The 18559-nt window shown below is 39.4% G+C and overlaps 2 protein-coding genes across 2 annotated transcripts in view; both read left to right on the top strand.

The window, feature by feature from the left end:
• The window catches only part of LOC124152858 (E3 ubiquitin-protein ligase mind-bomb-like), a 30152-nt gene extending 26460 nt beyond the window's left edge, over positions 1-3692 (top strand). The window contains exons 18-19 of the mRNA XM_046525909.2: positions 59-289; positions 1370-3692. Coding sequence (XP_046381865.2) covers positions 59-289; positions 1370-1787 — 649 coding nt within the window. The 3' untranslated portion in view covers positions 1788-3692. The remainder of the gene's footprint in view (positions 1-58; positions 290-1369) is intronic.
• A 1615-nt stretch (positions 3693-5307) lies between these two features.
• Positions 5308-18559, top strand: part of LOC124152857 (E3 ubiquitin-protein ligase mind-bomb-like) — a 30929-nt gene continuing 17677 nt past the window's right edge. The window contains exons 1-3 of the mRNA XM_046525908.2: positions 5308-5421; positions 12667-12916; positions 13548-13719. Of these exons, the coding sequence (XP_046381864.2) occupies positions 12688-12916; positions 13548-13719 (401 nt within the window). The 5' untranslated portion in view covers positions 5308-5421; positions 12667-12687. The remainder of the gene's footprint in view (positions 5422-12666; positions 12917-13547; positions 13720-18559) is intronic.

The following is an 18559-nucleotide window of genomic DNA, read 5'->3' as shown; positions in this document are numbered from 1 at the left end:
TCATTGGTGGTAATTCTTTCGGAATTTACATGATACGAAAATATATCTTGATTTTCAGAATTGCAAAGCGGCCTTTGTCCTCGACAATGAGCCAGTCAAAGCGTCTTCCGGCACACTGGGAAAGCATGGGACGAGACGGCTTTATGAAGGTGGAGTTGAGTGAGTCCAACCCGTTGACGGCCTTTGAGTACCGGCACGTCGAGTCCAGGGTGGAGGAAACGCTGTCCAATAAGAGCATCCAGTCCATCTACCGCATCCAGAACGTGGCATTGTGGGAACAGTATAGCGTGTAAGTGTAGAGAATGTAACATCTGCCGAATCTGACACATGTTAGGCTTTGTCGACAGATTACAAACAATCAACTTTAGTCAATACTTTTACAAACACATTAGGGCCATTTTATATAAATACAGGGATGATATTTGGCTTCTCATGTCATGTACTTGTATCTCATCGTGTGCCCTGAAAAGGTTTGAGATGTTCATTGGAGAGAATTTGTTAACGTTTTCAAGTAAAACATGTTATTGGGCAAGAAAATATAAAACTTCAACGCCAGAGAATAACCAGTCTCGATTATCCAACGAAACAAATTTCATTGGGTGTAAAAGGCAAATAGCGGTGAAATTATGGATCATTTAAAATCAGTTTTGACACCAGACAACTAATTTATTTATTATATTTCTTTCAAAATCATACGTTTGTCATTGATCTTACTTTGGATTGAAATGACGATTTAATATTTAAAATACAAATATAATATTTAATTTCTTAATAGATGATAAATCAAGATAACTGAAAAATGTACACGTGCTCAGTTAAATACAATAGGACGGCTGTCACTCATATGACGACAGAGTTCTATTACTTTTGCAAGCCTATTGTAGGCTTCAACCAGGGAACAGTCATTTTGTTATAATTTGTTAATTTGTTGATACAATAAAAACGACCAAAAACCTTTTGATATTCATAAGAAAGCTCTGCCAAAAACAGAGTCGATTGTTCGATTCCGACCATATCATGAGTATGAATCACTATCAAATAGCGATGATACCAGGTGTTCGCGAAAAGGTGAGCGTATCCTGCCCCAACGGTGGCCCCTGTCACAAACACATGCAAACACAAAGGCAAGTCAATTGTTCTCCTGAAAAGAGCACAACAACAATAGTTCACAAAAGTACAACAACAAACAGTTCACCAGCAACAGCACATTGCTAGACACTGTTCTTATCACTTATGTCTTGCGGTTGCTATATACATGTATATGTACATATTAAAGTGCTTTCTAAAATCACAGTGCCACTCACTTAAAAACTATTCTCTTCTGCGTCTTGTCCGTGTAGCCTCACACATATATTTCTGTTACTTCAAGGGCCAAGGGCAACATGGAACGTGAGTACGGCCGTGGTCTTGCCAATGAAAAGCAACTCTTTCACGGAACCACACCAGACTCGGCCGATATCATCCCGCACCAAAACATCGACTTCCGGTTAGCTGGAAGTAGAGTGGGCGCCATCTATGGCCAAGGGGCGTACTTTGCTGTGGACGCCAAGTATTCGGATGGCTACGCTAAAGAAGATGCCCGTCGTCACAGGTTCATGTTCTTGGCTAAAGTTCTTGTGGGGAAGTCGAAGCAAGGAAACCGAGAGTTGAAACGTCCCCCAGTGTTGGATTCCAGCAACAAAACTAAACTCGCTGACTCAGCATGTGATAACGAAACAAGCCCGAGAATCTACGTGATTTTCAGCGAAAGTCAAATATACCCAGAGTATCTGATTGAATATAACTGATTGTCATTATGTCCGCCCTGTGTTTGTATTGGCTCTAGAATAGTTTTCTTATTATTATGTTTACAAATTTGATAGTGATTTATAAACAAAATGCTCCTGATATAGTCGGAATCGTACCACCGATTCTGCTTTCAGCAGATATCTTATGGATGTGAAAAGGGCTCTGTCGCTTCTATTTAACTGAAGGGATCTTAGAGAAAGAAATTCATTCACTTATATGACAACTGACCGGGATCAAAGTATTCAAATGTAACTCATGCGAGTCAAGAAAGGTGTAGTGCAATCTGTCCCAGATTTAACCAAATTTCAAATGTCTACGAAACTCTTTGACAGAAAATACCTGTATTTTGAAGATTTTGAGGCACATTTACTCTGTAACAACTCTTTATGATAGAGTTTCTGTAATGATCACGAAGTTTGTAATTTACATTCATACTGAATAAATATCAAATTGATATGTACAATATGATCCATTAATGCATATGCGTAAGGTCGACTAACGAGATCGGGTGGTCAGGCTCGCTGACTTGGTTGATGCAGGTCATCGTATCCCAATTGCGCAGATCGATGCTCATTATGTCAATCACTGGATTGTCCGGTCTAGTCTCGATTATTTACAGACCGCCGTCATATTATAGTTGGAATATTGGATAGCGGCGTTAAACAACAAACAAAGCATATGGGCAAGGAGTTTTACAATACTGCCGAAGACAGAATAACTTATGTTATGGTCAACCATATTTTGACATGGCTGTTGGGCGGAGAGGTATGTGTGGCTAGTCGATCAATGCATTACACCGCTAGGGTGTGTAGTGTCCATTGTTTCGGCATGTGCTTTTCGTTATAACTATTTGTATGTATTTACAAGTGTCGAGGTTGAACGAAATGATGTGGACGAGAGGGGCGTAAATCCTGGGTCAGGGTTTTACATTATTGTGTAAAGTGCATCGTGTTCGTCGTTTACGTGGTGTAGATAGGTTCCCCCTCCCCCCATCCCTCTGAGGATGATATGGATTCAACGTTCGAGGAAGACATATCGCCCTCAATGCCCTGGGTCGCTAACGTATACATTGTTGATTATTCTCAATACCTGTACTCGGTTACAATGATGCGTGCCACGTGTAACTCCCTGTTGTTTGTCTTCCATAATTCAATCATTTGTATGATAATATATTTACTGCATGCTATAATACAATACATGTAATTGTGCCTATTTAACTCTCAACACTTTTTCTTCGGTCAGGAGCTTTTCAAACTTGTCCATTGTTGGAAGTTCATAAAAAAGGGTTTAATATAGTTCTTACGAAGAACATAAATGTTTGTCCTCAATTGCAGTAGTATTTCCCTCAGGCAGAATACACTTAGTCTTTATAATTATTATTGACCAGTTTCAATTAGCAGATTAAAATTGTTGCGTCGGAATTTCGCTATTAAAGTCCGAAATATGAAGTGGTAAGTCCAGTGTTAGATATAGTTCGACATCAAGAAGAGATTTGATGCATTATATGTACATGCATATGAACATTTTCGGTTCGAATAAAGTGATGATTGGCAGTCCTGAACAAGATTATCTTTAAGTCTTTGTTTGAATTCTGATAAGAAGTCGGTGTTCCCCAATGTTTCAATACTGTTCCAAAATCAGGTTTAAGCAAAATATTTTGTATCTTTGTTGCCGAGTTTTGTCGTCAAGCATCTCGGGTAAATTTCAACATTCTGTAAGGTTGATGTGGTAGTTTAGATGTATCCATGTGAGTGATTGTGCACCAATAATTGTTCTCTTTTTTTGTACATACAAGTCGCAGACATATGCATTCTCCTGACACCATTGCAAATCATATACTATAATTATGGTTATATTACTTTCAGACTTCAATTTGAAAGCATTATAATAAATATAGAAAAACTCATATGTGTTTGTTTGTTTATCAATCCTTTTTTTTCATTTATGTTGACATAAACCATGTTGATGTATTTTAGTGATTTGTTGCAGAGACTGCTTTGTTGAAATGGTGGAAACAAACATCTGTTGTATTTATTATTGGGTAGAGAACTTAAGTTTTGATTTTTTTTATCAAGATGATTAACATAATGGTAACAATGATAATAGGACAAATTTGACCAAAGGAATAAAGAAAGACAACTGAAATAATTGACGATAAAAATTGTAATAAAGGTACAAAATAAGTTGTTAGGAGATACAATTTACAATACGTAAAAAGATAAACAAATAGATAAATGAATACATAAATAAATAAATAAACATGTTTCCACTTTAATGGTATATGTATTTTTTCATGCTTCATTATCTTTTCTTGGTTCGAAAGTATTTATCAAACGTTCACATTTAAACGAAATATTCAATGGAGTAAGATTTCATAAGTGTATTTAACGCTTCTTTTTACAGTATTTCAGTTAAATCAGTTAAACTTAAGATGAAACAAGTCAACATACAGTGCATTGTGCTGACAAATCAGGTGCCATTACCGGGCTGAATCGGGGATTCGAACCAACAATCAGGGGATTCTGGAAGCAAAGGGACGCAACTGCGAACAGGAACATCGGTCTTCGTATTCTGTGATCTATACCAGATAAGCATGCCCATATTGACGAATCCAGCCTTTCACCTGCAACTGAGCGACCAGATAGGTCAGAAACAGGTATACGATTATATCTGAGCTTTTAATTTACTATTTTATATAAACACGACCGCCTCCGTGGTCCAGTGGATAGGGTGGCTGTTCGGAGAGCGAAAGATCAGTGGTTAAATCCCCTAACCGCGTCATACCGACAGACGATAAAAGATAGTATTTGTTGTTACCGCGCCTGGCACTCGGCATCAAGGTGGAACAACAAGGATTGTTTAGTGTGTGTCTGAGTGGGATATGCATGTTCACAAATGCTGCTTGGTTTCTTGGTGGACTAGAACTAAAAAAAGCGGTATAAGTTGGGTATATTTCAAGCAACCACACACACACACGCGCATGCATGTTCGTTGCTAGTTAAGGGCAATGAACTTTAAAGTTGATATATATTGTAGCAACTCTATTTCTATCAATGCATTTATCACACGGGTCGACACTTACTAGCACCTACACAGGTTGGTCTCCAAAGACCGCCACCTCCCTCCCCGGATCTCCTCATCCCCCTCCCGCCCAGGATGCCTCTCCCCAAATAGACGCCAACCGGAACCGAATCTGAATTTCAAATCCTCCCAAGACTCCCGCCGTATTTAATTCGATGCAGACTCCTTTCGTCCAATCACGCGATAACATTGTTCAGATTTACAAAGCAATCGAGGAGACCCATTTATAGCAACACCTTTTGAGCAACCGCCACATGTATAACCCATTGAGCAACCGCACACAGGTGGCATTTAAACCCACTAGACTGTGCCGACGTCAGTAACGATATCTAAAACCCATCAATATGCGCTGTGTGCTTAAACGGCCTCTGAGTGTTTGTCCCGAGACAGATATGCCTGTCTCGCATTTATAGTTATTTCTGTCGCTGGGTTTTCCAGCTGGCATAAAGCCAAGTTTGTGTTTCTACTTTCGGTTTAGTTGGATCGTACTGTTCACAAGGAAGTCCGTCTCTTTCCTGTTGAGTTTGTGTGTATCACATTTGTGATATCTAGGTAAGTCTGATTTTCATAATAACACTATCATAATCATAATAAGCCTCTAGGTTATACATTAGACACTCAGAATACGTTGTGTTATTGTGGGAATATGGGAACTGAGCGTGTTCGATCTTGTCATGTCGACATCGTCTACAGCACAACATGTCACGGCAGTGCTATCTATTAGCCCAAACGGAATGCGTGTTCCTCAACTGAAACATATACGTTAAAAATGATATGATATTATTTGTATTAAGTGTGGATGTTTAATTGGGCTGACTTGGAAATATAAATAGATGACCTGATTATTGACGTGTCCTCGGCCTGGTGGGTTAGACTGGAGTCAGTCGCTGTTTAACTTTAAACAGTTAAAGTATGTCTTTTCCCTGGTGTTGTTTCCCTGTAGTCAGTTGATTGATTCATCGTTTCGGGTCATGTTGTCAGTTGACTGATTTACTGTTGCAGGTCAAGGTGTCAGTTGATTGATTTACTGTTTGGGGCCATGTTGTCAGTTGACTGATTTACTGTTGCAGGTCATGTTGGCAGTTGATTGATTCACTGTATGGGGCTATATTGACAGTTGATTGATTCACTGTTTCGTGCCATGTTGTCAGTTGATTGATTCACTGTCTCAGGTCATGTTTTCAGTTGACTGATTCACTGTTTGGGGCCATGTTGTCAGTTGATTGATTCACTGTTTGGGGCCATGTTGTCAGTTGATTGATTCACTGTCTCAGGTCATGTTTTCAGTTGATTGATTCACTGTTTGGGGCCATGTTGTCAGTTGATTGATTCACTGTTTCGTGCCATGTTGCCGATGGTTTTATTCACTGTTTCAGGACATGTTGTCGAATGATAGATTCACTTTTTCAGGTCCTGTTGTCAGTTGAATGATTCACTGTTTCATGCCATGTTTTCAGTTTATTGATTCACTGTTTGGGGCCATGTTGTTAGTTGATTCATTCACTGTTTCGTGCCATGTTGTCAGTTGATTGATTCACTGTTTCGTGCCATGTTGTCAGTTGATTGATTTACTGTTGTAAGCCATGTTGTCGATTGATTGATTCACTGTTGCAGGCCATGGTGTCAGTTGATTGATTCACTGTTTCAGGTCATGTTGGCAGTTGATTGATTCACTGTTTCAGGTCATGTTGGCAGTTGATTGATTCACTGTTTCGTGACATGTTGTCAGTTGATTGATTCACTGTTTCAGGCCATGTTGTCGATTGATAGATTCAGTGTTGCAGGCCATGGTGTCAGTTGATTGATTCACTGTTTCAGGTCATGTTGGCAGTTGATTGATTCACTGTTTCGTGTCATGTTGTCAGGTGATTGATTCACTGTTTCAGGTTATGTTGTCAGTTGATTGATTCTTTGTTTTGGGCCATGTTGTCAGTTGATTAATACACAGTTTCGGCCATGTTGTCAGTTGATTGATTCACTGTTTCAGGCCATGTTGTCAGTTGACTGATTCCGCGTTTCGTGCCATGTTGTCAGTTGATTGATTCACTGTTTCATGTCATGTTTTCAGTTGATTGATTCACTGTTTCATGCCTGTTGTCAGTTGATTGATTCACTGTTTGGGGCCATGTTGTCAGTTGATTGATTTACTGTTTGGGGCCATGTTTTCAGTTCATTGATTCACTGTTTGGGGCCATGTTGTCAGTTGATTGATTCACTGTTTCGTGCCATGTTGCCGATTGATTGATTCACTGTTTCAGGTCATGTTGGCAGTTGATTGATTCACTGTTTCAGGTCATGTTGGCAGTTGATTGATTCACTGTTTCGTGACATGTTGTCAGTTGATTGATTCACCGTTTCAGGCCATGTTGTCGATTGATAGATTCAGTGTTGCAGGCCATGGTGTCAGTTGATTGATTCACTGTTTCAGGTCATGTTGGCAGTTGATTGATTCACTGTTTCGTGAGATGTTGTCAGTTGATTGATTCACCGTTTCGTGACATGTTGTCGATTGATAGATTCACTGTTGCAGGCCATGGTGTCAGTTGATTGATTCACTGTTTCAGGTCATGTTGGCAGTTGATTGATTCACTGTTTCGTGTCATGTTGTCAGTTGATTGATTCACTGTTTCAGGTTATGTTGTCAGTTGATTGATTCATTGTTTTGGGCCATGTTGTCAGTTGATTAATACACTGTTTCGGCCATGTTGTCAGTTGATTGATTCACCGTTCCAGGTCATGTTGTCAGTTGATTGATTCACTGTTTCAGGTCATGTTGTCAGTTGATTGATTCACTGTTTCAGGCCATGTTGTCAGTTGACTGATTCCGCGTTTCGTGCCATGTTGTAAGTTGATTGATTCACTGTTTCAGGTCATGTTTTCAGTTGATTGATTCACTGTTTCATGCCATGTTGTCAGTTGATTGATTCACTGTTTGGGGCCATGTTGTCAGTTGATTGATTTACTGTTTGGGGCCATGTTTTCAGTTCATTGATTCACTGTTTGGGGCCATGTTGTCAGTTGATTGATTCACTGTTTCGTGCCATGTTGCCGATTGATTGATTCACTGTTTCAGGTCATGTTGGCAGTTGATTGATTCACTGTTTCAGGTCATGTTGGCAGTTGATTGATTCACTGTTTCGTGACATGTTGTCAGTTGATTGATTCACTGTTTCAGGCCATGTTGTCGATTGATAGATTCAGTGTTGCAGGCCATGGTGTCAGTTGATTGATTCACTGTTTCAGGTCATGTTGGCAGTTGATTGATTCACTGTTTCGTGTCATGTTGTCAGGTGATTGATTCACTGTTTCGTGCCATGTTGTCAGTTGATTGATTCACCGTTTCAGGCCATGTTGTCGGTTGATTGATTTACTGATGCAGGCCATGTTGTCGATTGATTGATTCACTGTTTCAGGTCAAGGTGTCAGTTGATTGATATTCTATTGTAGGCCATGTTGTCAGTTGACTGATTTACTGTTGCAGGTCATGTTGTCAGTTGATTGATTGACTGTTTGGGGCCATAATGTCAGATGATTGATTCAATGTTTCTGGTCATGTTGTCAGTTGATTAATCCACTGTTTCAGGTCATGTTGTCGATTGATTTATTCACTTTTTCAGGTCCTGTTGTCAGTTGATTGATTCACTGTTTCAGGTCATGTTGTCAGTTGATTAATTCACTGTTTGGGGCCATGTAGTCATTTGATTGATTCACTGTTTCATGCCATGTTGTCAGTTGATTGATTCACTGTTTGGGGCCATGTTGTTAGTTGATTTATTCAATGTTTCGTCCCATGTTGTCAGTTGATTGATTTACTGTTGCAGGCCATGTTGTGGATTGATTGATTCACTGTTGCAGGTCATGGTGTCAGTTGATTGATTTACTGTTGCAGGTAATGTTGTCGATTGATTGATTTACTGTTGCAGGTCAAGGTGTCAGTTGATTGATTTAATGTTGCAGGCCATGTTGTCAGTTGACTGATTCACTATTGCAGGTCATGTTGGTAGTTGATTGATCACTGTTTGGGGCCATGTTGTCAGTTGATTGATTCACTGTTTCATGCCATGTTGCCGATTGATTGATTCACTGTTTCAGCTCATGTTATCAGTTGATTGATTCACTGTTTTATGCCATGTTGTCAGTTGACTGATTTACTGTTGCAGGTCATGTTGGCAGTTGATTGATTCACTGTATGGGGCCATGTTTACAGTTGATTGATTCACTGCTTCAGGTCATGTTGTCAGTTGATTGATTCACTGTTTCAGGTCATGTTGTCAGTTGATTGATGCAATGTTTCGTGTCATGTTGTCAGTTGATTGATTCACTGTTTCAGGTTATGTTGTCAGTTGATTGATTCATTGTTTTGGGCCATGTTGTCAGTTGATTAATACACTGTTTCGGCCATGTTGTCAGTTGATTGATTCACCGTTCCAGGTCATGTTGTCAGTTGATTGATTCACTGTTTCAGGTCATGTTGTCAGTTGATTGATTCACTGTTTCAGGCCATGTTGTCAGTTGACTGATTCCGCGTTTCGTGCCATGTTGTAAGTTGATTGATTCACTGTTTCAGGTCATGTTTTCAGTTGATTGATTCACTGTTTCATGCCATGTTGTCAGTTGATTGATTCACTGTTTGGGGCCATGTTGTCAGTTGATTGATTTACTGTTTGGGGCCATGTTTTCAGTTCATTGATTCACTGTTTGGGGCCATGTTGTCAGTTGATTGATTCACTGTTTCGTGCCATGTTGCCGATTGATTGATTCACTGTTTCAGGTCATGTTGGCAGTTGATTGATTCACTGTTTCAGGTCATGTTGGCAGTTGATTGATTCACTGTTTCGTGACATGTTGTCAGTTGATTGATTCACTGTTTCAGGCCATGTTGTCGATTGATAGATTCAGTGTTGCAGGCCATGGTGTCAGTTGATTGATTCACTGTTTCAGGTCATGTTGGCAGTTGATTGATTCATTGTTTTGGGCCATGTTGTCAGTTGATTAATACACTGTTTCGGCCATGTTGTCAGTTGATTGATTCACCGTTCCAGGTCATGTTGTCAGTTGATTGATTCACTGTTTCAGGTCATGTTGTCAGTTGATTGATTCACTGTTTCAGGCCATGTTGTCAGTTGACTGATTCCGCGTTTCGTGCCATGTTGTAAGTTGATTGATTCACTGTTTCAGGTCATGTTTTCAGTTGATTGATTCACTGTTTCATGCCATGTTGTCAGTTGATTGATTCACTGTTTGGGGCCATGTTGTCAGTTGATTGATTTACTGTTTGGGGCCATGTTTTCAGTTCATTGATTCACTGTTTGGGGCCATGTTGTCAGTTGATTGATTCACTGTTTCGTGCCATGTTGCCGATTGATTGATTCACTGTTTCAGGTCATGTTGGCAGTTGATTGATTCACTGTTTCAGGTCATGTTGGCAGTTGATTGATTCACTGTTTCGTGACATGTTGTCAGTTGATTGATTCACTGTTTCAGGCCATGTTGTCGATTGATAGATTCAGTGTTGCAGGCCATGGTGTCAGTTGATTGATTCACTGTTTCAGGTCATGTTGGCAGTTGATTGATTCACTGTTTCGTGTCATGTTGTCAGGTGATTGATTCACTGTTTCGTGCCATGTTGTCAGTTGATTGATTCACCGTTTCAGGCCATGTTGTCGGTTGATTGATTTACTGATGCAGGCCATGTTGTCGATTGATTGATTCACTGTTTCAGGTCAAGGTGTCAGTTGATTGATATTCTATTGTAGGCCATGTTGTCAGTTGACTGATTTACTGTTGCAGGTCATGTTGTCAGTTGATTGATTGACTGTTTGGGGCCATAATGTCAGATGATTGATTCAATGTTTCTGGTCATGTTGTCAGTTGATTAATCCACTGTTTCAGGTCATGTTGTCGATTGATTTATTCACTTTTTCAGGTCCTGTTGTCAGTTGATTGATTCACTGTTTCAGGTCATGTTGTCAGTTGATTAATTCACTGTTTGGGGCCATGTAGTCATTTGATTGATTCACTGTTTCATGCCATGTTGTCAGTTGATTGATTCACTGTTTGGGGCCATGTTGTTAGTTGATTTATTCAATGTTTCGTCCCATGTTGTCAGTTGATTGATTTACTGTTGCAGGCCATGTTGTGGATTGATTGATTCACTGTTGCAGGTCATGGTGTCAGTTGATTGATTTACTGTTGCAGGTAATGTTGTCGATTGATTGATTTACTGTTGCAGGTCAAGGTGTCAGTTGATTGATTTAATGTTGCAGGCCATGTTGTCAGTTGACTGATTCACTATTGCAGGTCATGTTGGTAGTTGATTGATCACTGTTTGGGGCCATGTTGTCAGTTGATTGATTCACTGTTTCATGCCATGTTGCCGATTGATTGATTCACTGTTTCAGCTCATGTTATCAGTTGATTGATTCACTGTTTTATGCCATGTTGTCAGTTGACTGATTTACTGTTGCAGGTCATGTTGGCAGTTGATTGATTCACTGTATGGGGCCATGTTTACAGTTGATTGATTCACTGCTTCAGGTCATGTTGTCAGTTGATTGATTCACTGTTTCGGGCCATGTTGTCAGTTGATTGATGCAATGTTTGGGGCCATGTTGTCAGTTGATTGATTGACTATTTCAGGTCATGTTGTCAGTTGATTGACTCACCGTTTCGCGCCATTTTGTCAGTTGATTGATTCACTGTTTCAGGCCATGTTGTCAGTTGATTAATTCAGTGTTTGGTGTAAAGTTGTCATTTGATCGTTGTTTTTCTGGTTTTGTTGTTACATGTTTTCTTTCTGTTTTTGGTCTTGTCAGCTGATTGTTTTGCTGTCACAGGTCTTGTCCTTATTTGTGTCAAGTCTTGTTTCTTGGTAAGCATTTCACAGTTTGTGATCACGTCATCGTATTGTTTTGTTGTCATATTCATTGTTTATTAACTACTTTTGAGACGCCCAAGAGAACGGTTATGGCACCGACAAACCTCGACACTTCATCATGGTGAATCTGGGATTCGAACCCGGGATGATAGGCTTCTCGGTTTCAGGCAACTTAGAATTAGATGACTTGATCAGTTGTGCTCCCGATTACCACCTGGTGGCCTAGCCTCCAACTAGTAGCAACAACACTCATTTTTCTGATATGACCGACATGGCAAAGGAAATGTAAATAGGGAGATTGCAACTGTGATTTACAAAACATCGGTCTATTATAAGCTGTGATTGCGGCTTTGTTTTCAATAAATTGAGTTTCATTTCTATTTGCTATGAGTTCTATTTCCGTTTATTATGATGACTTGCAGATGCCAGAGCCGGTTTCGCGGCGTAGCCATCACCAATTGCACGATGTTCAAATGCATAAACCATGGTTTACTTTCATTTGTTTTTTCAATAGCACGTGTCTACATATGACTCCACTGCCCAAAACGATGACAGCTACTTATCCCTGTCCGACCAGTGAAGATCGGGGTAGAATAGGTCTTCAGCAACCCATACTTGCTGTGAAAGGCGACTATGCTTGTCGTAAGTGGCGGCTAACGGGATCGGGTGGTCAGGCTCTCTGACTTGGTTCAAGAATGTCATCGTATCCCAATTGCGTGGATCGATGCTCATGATGTCAATAACTGGATTATCTGGTCCAGATTCGATTTACAGACCGCCGTCAGACAGCTGGAATATTGCTGAGTGCGGCGTTAAACAACAAACAAACGTACCCCTGCCCAGGCGTCAGGCGTTCAGTTGCTGAACTTTTACCAGCGTATCCAGCTATTTTTGATTTTGTAACTCATTGTCTGTCATAGCCTCCATAGTGTCCACACACGATGACCGCTACTTACCCATGTCCGGGCATCAGGGTGGTCAGAGGTCCTGATTGGGCGGGGAGAGACCAAGATGGCGGTGAAGGTCACGTGGGAACGGTTGTCAAGATAGAGGCTTCTGATTGGGCAAAAGGAAAAGTGTCCGTTATCTGGGACAGTGGCCGTGAGTTCCAGTACCGGGCAGGGTTTGATGGCAAGTTCGAGCTGCTGGTGTTTGACTCAGGGCCTACAGGTAAACATTCATATATGAAGGTTATCTGACGTCTTGTATAAGAAAAGAAAACTTTACGGCTCCATTCAGAGAAAATATGCATATCATCAGTGACTGAAAAAAAATATCATGTCTCTTAATAAAATACTTTCTTTACAGTGTGTAAATTATTAATAATTATTGTTGTGATATTAATAATGAAGTAAAGTTATATTTCTCATTTGAACAGTACTTATATAGTACAACCGACACGATTTTTTATTGAAATGGTTTTGTCACGTTTGTTCAATTGTATAGTGTTGTGTCAGATTCAAAGTAGTCATCAAATTCCATCACAAATGACATACATGGCTTAAATGGAAGATTGAGTTCAATAAAAGCACGGATCAATGTGAACTCACTGAATTAATTGTTTTGTGAGATACAAAATAGCGAGTTTCATTTTGAATTGTTTAGACCAGGTGTCATTTTAGCTCTTCAAGCCTTAGGTGTGACTTGATGAGCTTCCTTACATTTAGCAGAAACACGGTATTTCAAGTTTCCATTTTCGATCAGTCTGTTCTGTTTACCCTTCAAAAATAATTTTGTGTAAAAGATGGTAACTTACAGAATATGCTCCCATCTCTGTAATGGGCCTTTGTTTATTGTAAAGGAGTTCAACAAAAAGGCTTCACATGTGACGGGTGTGGGGAGGATAACATCGCAGGAATGAGATGGAAGTGTTCGCAATGTACGGACTTCGACTTGTGTACCCTGTGCTACAACACAGAACGCCATGCGACGGACCACGCCTTCCTCCGGTGTCTCACCAATAACTCACCACTGTGAGTATGCGGCTCAGTATCACACCTGTTCATCGTCACAGGGTCGAAGTAAACAAATTAGAAACCATCTATGAAATGCAAATCAAATTCGGGATTGTCAGTAAAATATTCGTTGGGTGTAGGTGGGTAGATGGGGTGTTGGGGGTTCTTAGATAGAATAGTGTCACTGTTTCCAGACATTCTTTATCGTCTGGGTGGAGAAACGTTTTCTTTTTCCCATAAATTACTCTCGGGCCGCCAAACCTGAGGCAAACTTATTTTGTGAGTCTGTTCTACATCAATTATTTAGATCCCTTGGAGATCTAGTTAGGAACCATTTGGTGGTTTGGTTTGTGTTGGAATTCTGGGCAGTTTGATAGGCACTAAATGGTTGATCGGGAACAGAGAGCATGTTGTGATGGGGACACCGGGTATCCGTGTTTCTCCGAAGGACATATCAACCAATTAAATGGTATCCTCGATGTCTAACACAGTGAGTGAGTGAGTTGGGTTTAACGCCGCTTTTAACAGTATTCCAGTTATATCACGGCGTGTCAGCTTAATGTGGGAGGAAAGCCCGAAGTAATGCAGGTCTCAGACGTTTACCACTTCGGTGAAACCCAGGAGCACGGGTATGGTACTGACAAACCTAGAAACATAATTGGGGCGAACCGGGATTCGAACCCACAATCATAGGTTTCTGGCGTGCCCAAGGGACGCAACTCTGCACAGCGAACAGCGGCGCCTTAGACGACTGGGCCACCCGTGCCCCCTTTAACACAGAAGATATTGTACATTTTATGCTTGGGTCCAACTAAATTATGCTTGTAATACACTGGAATTCGCATTTTGCTGTCAGGATCCCGGAAGTGACTCGAATAGTGCATTTCGAGATGCGTATTTCCGAAATAGATTGTTTTATCATAATCTCGGCGGCATATGTATACAAGGTGATAGTATATTCAATAACAGAATTGATGAATCGTAATTCAACTGCATAACATGAAACGCGTGCCTGTATTTTGCTAATTTTGCTCAGTCAACGCGTGGCTTGGCGATCTCGAGATCGTCATGTTTATTTCACGAGTTGTAGTGGTGTTTGCAGCACCACGCACTGTCGTCTTGCCATGTCCAGTAGTCATAATGCACTCTTTCTGTTATACGTTTCATCCAGACATATTACGATGTGAATAAAAAAAGTTTACAAAGTAACTCGTGTGTCAGGGGCGAAAACTCTATTCAGTTTGTACAGTGACAGATAAAATCTTACATTTCCTTCAAACATCCCCTAATTAACTGAATAAAATAGAATATAGGTAAGAATATGTGGAATATTAAAGATAAGTTAAAATTAAAAAATATAATTATTTTTCCAAAACCTGACAATATATTCAATGAATAACTATAATTGTAATTTGGACTGCTTATAAACCCAATAATAAAATTCTATTCCTGTAACCCAATCAGGTAAATAAAAGTTTTGTAGGTTCAAATTAAATGATTCTGATCAAACTTAATGTTGGATATTAGTGCGTGTCTGTTAGCAGCTCTCTAAAATCATTCGGATTTCCCATACAGTAAACTACGGTTATTACGAACACGCTTATAACCAACTGACTTTTTTGGTCCCGACTACTTGCTATAGTTATGATGCACATATGCTTATAACGAACTACGGTTATAACGAACTAAAATAAGAAGTCCCTTTGCGTTCGTTATAACCGTTGTTTACTGTATTTAACAATCCGGATTTCGCATATTTTTGACAAAGCAAAACAAAACAAGATTGTCATGTCTTTGTGTCTCACAATATGAGCATGTTCATCAACTTCAGTTATTTAGACTTTTTAAAACTGAACATGGCATGACCGTGGCCAAGGCGTCTTTAACAGTCAAAACTACCTAAAATAATTCCCGGAGAAAAGAATTTTCTTGCTTGTAAGCAAATGTTAACATGTCTTTTTTAAGAATAGTTTCAATCATAAATCATAAGTCGGATAAGTGAGAGAATATGATTTTTCACTTCTAGTCCTATGTCAGTGAAATACGACAGGAGACACAGAGTTCCCAGGGTGTCACTACCAGCAGAATGCTCCTCCAGAACTCAACCACGTGGGGTGTTTTCAGTTTTCACAGCATATATCTTCTCCATGAAGAAGGGGGCACGGGTGGCCCAGTCGTCTAAGGCGCCGCGATTCGCTGTACAGAGTTGCGTCCCTTGGGCACGCCAGAACCCTATGATTGTGGGTTCGAATCCCGGTTCGTTCCGATTATGTTTCTAGGTTTGTCAGCACTATACCCGTGCTCGTGGGTTTCACGTGGGTTTCACGAGCACGAACGTCTGAAACCTGCATCATTTCGGACTTTCCTCCCACACTAAGCTGACACGCCGCGATATAACTTGATTACTGTTAAAAGCGGCGTTAAACCAAACTCACTCACTCTCCAGGAAGAAAGGGAATCAACAGAGGGAACACTGTAGGCTGTGTAGATGTTCACTGTGTTGTGTTGTCTCTCTGGACTCAAAGTCTGAAATATATATTTCAATATTGTAAAAATAGTTCTACTTCTATGATATTTTTATATACAATGCATATTCATCTTTTCTCAAAATATTTCTTATTCAGCAAAATATTTTCACTATTTTTTCTGAACAGAGAAGTTTTGGGAAAATTAATCAAAGTGAATAACATAACATGCTACTTTAGAACAATCTTGAATCAATTCATTTGATATGTCTAAAACCCAAACAGTATAGAGTTCGTAAACACAACAGATGCATCACTCTAATGACACAGAGTGTACTACAGTTCTTAATACAATGTCACATGCAAAGCCACTCTTGTTTATGTGATCAGGGCGCCGTTGTACAAAACAACCTTAGCGCTACGAGTGTCGTAAGTCTATGTTCAGGTATGGGAGTTACGATCACCTCAGCGCTAAGATCGCTTTGTACAACGGCACACGGGTTTTTTTTGTTGACATGTGTTGATATTTGCTTTGTGTATGTTATCATGAAATACCTTGTTCAGTATGAACATGCTGAAAACATAATTCCGCTGGCGTGATATAACGTCAGTGTGCCACATTGACACAATGGTTTTCAGGGTAGGGTCACAAAGAAAATATAATATGAATAAAACTTGTATTTTTAGTCAAATAAAATGTTTATCTCATCTTGTGGTTTACTTAAAGTGAAAATATCAACTCTCACAAGATGAGATAAATACATAGTATTATGATTATTTGACAAAGAAAACACATTTCCTCAATGTAATTTTTTTATTTCTTGTCCTGATTGAATTTTCAAATTATCATAATGATCACATTACTTGACATGATTTAAAAAAAAGTTATAAAGATTGTTTACCTTTACAAATAAATATTACATCATAATAATATAATTATTGCACACTGACACTGTAAGCACAACTATCACCTAACATATCCATGATTAATAATCAGTAATGTTTTATTTTCTTCTAAAGGTACATAAAACCAGATAGATTTCATAGTTAATAATGGAATAAATGAGTTATGATTGTCATAGCCATGGGAATTACACAACACTCATAATTTTTTACTGTTTACAGTAAACTCCGTCTTTGTTTCAAAATTTGAAATATCTCTGTTCAAGACGTATCTGTTTCCGTACATTACATAACGATAACATGGATTCACATGTAGATTGAACATGTACTGCCCATTAATTAGTTGGGTGATTGTTCATTTAATGACATGATTATATTTGTACAGAGAAGTAAATATAATTTTAATTTAAAACTGTTTTATATTTTATATACGTCAACACCCCCTTTGTAATATTTCAGTAGAAATAATACACCTCATACCAACTAATAATTGACAATTAAGATAACTACTGTTCACGGTCAGAGCAGCACCAGTAGATCTAGAGGTCAAATATTTTATTAGAATGTATTTGAGTGCATTACATTTTACATCAAATCAAAACTGATGCAAATTCTGTTTTGGTACGATCGTAAATTCTTAATAGGTTACGATAAGATAAACAAAATAAACATATCAATTTAGTTAATTTCTGACATCTATCTGGACATGGTCAAAGGTCAATATTTTCTATTCGCCAAAGACCCAGCTGACTTCAAGTACAACTCGCAACGTTGTTCAAACTCACACGTTGGCTAAAACAAATGAATCTATAACTTCTAGTGAATGGTGCGTAAAAAGTGAAATATTCATTACACAATTCCAGTAGGATTTGTATTAAGTCGTTGTTCAGCTATTGTGTACGGCACTCGGTGTTGGTTACCAGGTGGTCATGGATATATGAAATTGAAATCACAGCAGAAAGTCTAGACTCACTTACTTCAGTGAGGAGACCAGATGACAATACAATTCTTTGTCAGTGATAAGAATGTGAGCTGTTCAATACTTACCATAACTGTTGCCGTGGTCAAATTGTCACAGTTTGTCCCGGTTGTTTTGTTGGCATCGCCATATGTATCATGTGCTATCCAGGAGTCACCCTTTGCTCCCCAAGCCTTGCTTTCAAACCGGAAGTAGCGAAGTGTGAAAAAGGTCATTAGCTATAGAAACTATGAAAATTATTATAATGCTTTTAAGCATGAAATCTCATTTCCTAAAGCTATTAAAGAGTGAGTGAGTATGGTTTTACGCCGCTTTTGGCAATCAATCATCAAGCGATGTCGCGGCGGGGTACACCAGACGGGCTTCACACATTGTACCCTAGAGGGGAGTCGAACCCGGATCTTTGACCTGACGAGCGAACGCTTTAACCACTAGGCTACCCCACCGTCCGCTATTAAAGAAGTGTGTAGGGTTTCCATTTAGCAATCATTTCGTGACACTCTTTACAACT

Source organism: Haliotis rufescens, unplaced genomic scaffold, assembly GCF_023055435.1.
Source record: "Haliotis rufescens isolate VD_foot unplaced genomic scaffold, xgHalRufe1.0.p SCAF_13, whole genome shotgun sequence".
NCBI lineage: Eukaryota > Metazoa > Mollusca > Gastropoda > Lepetellida > Haliotidae > Haliotis > Haliotis rufescens.
The sequence above is the reverse complement of the archived record's forward strand: the minus strand, read 5'-3'. Positions and strand labels throughout refer to the sequence as shown.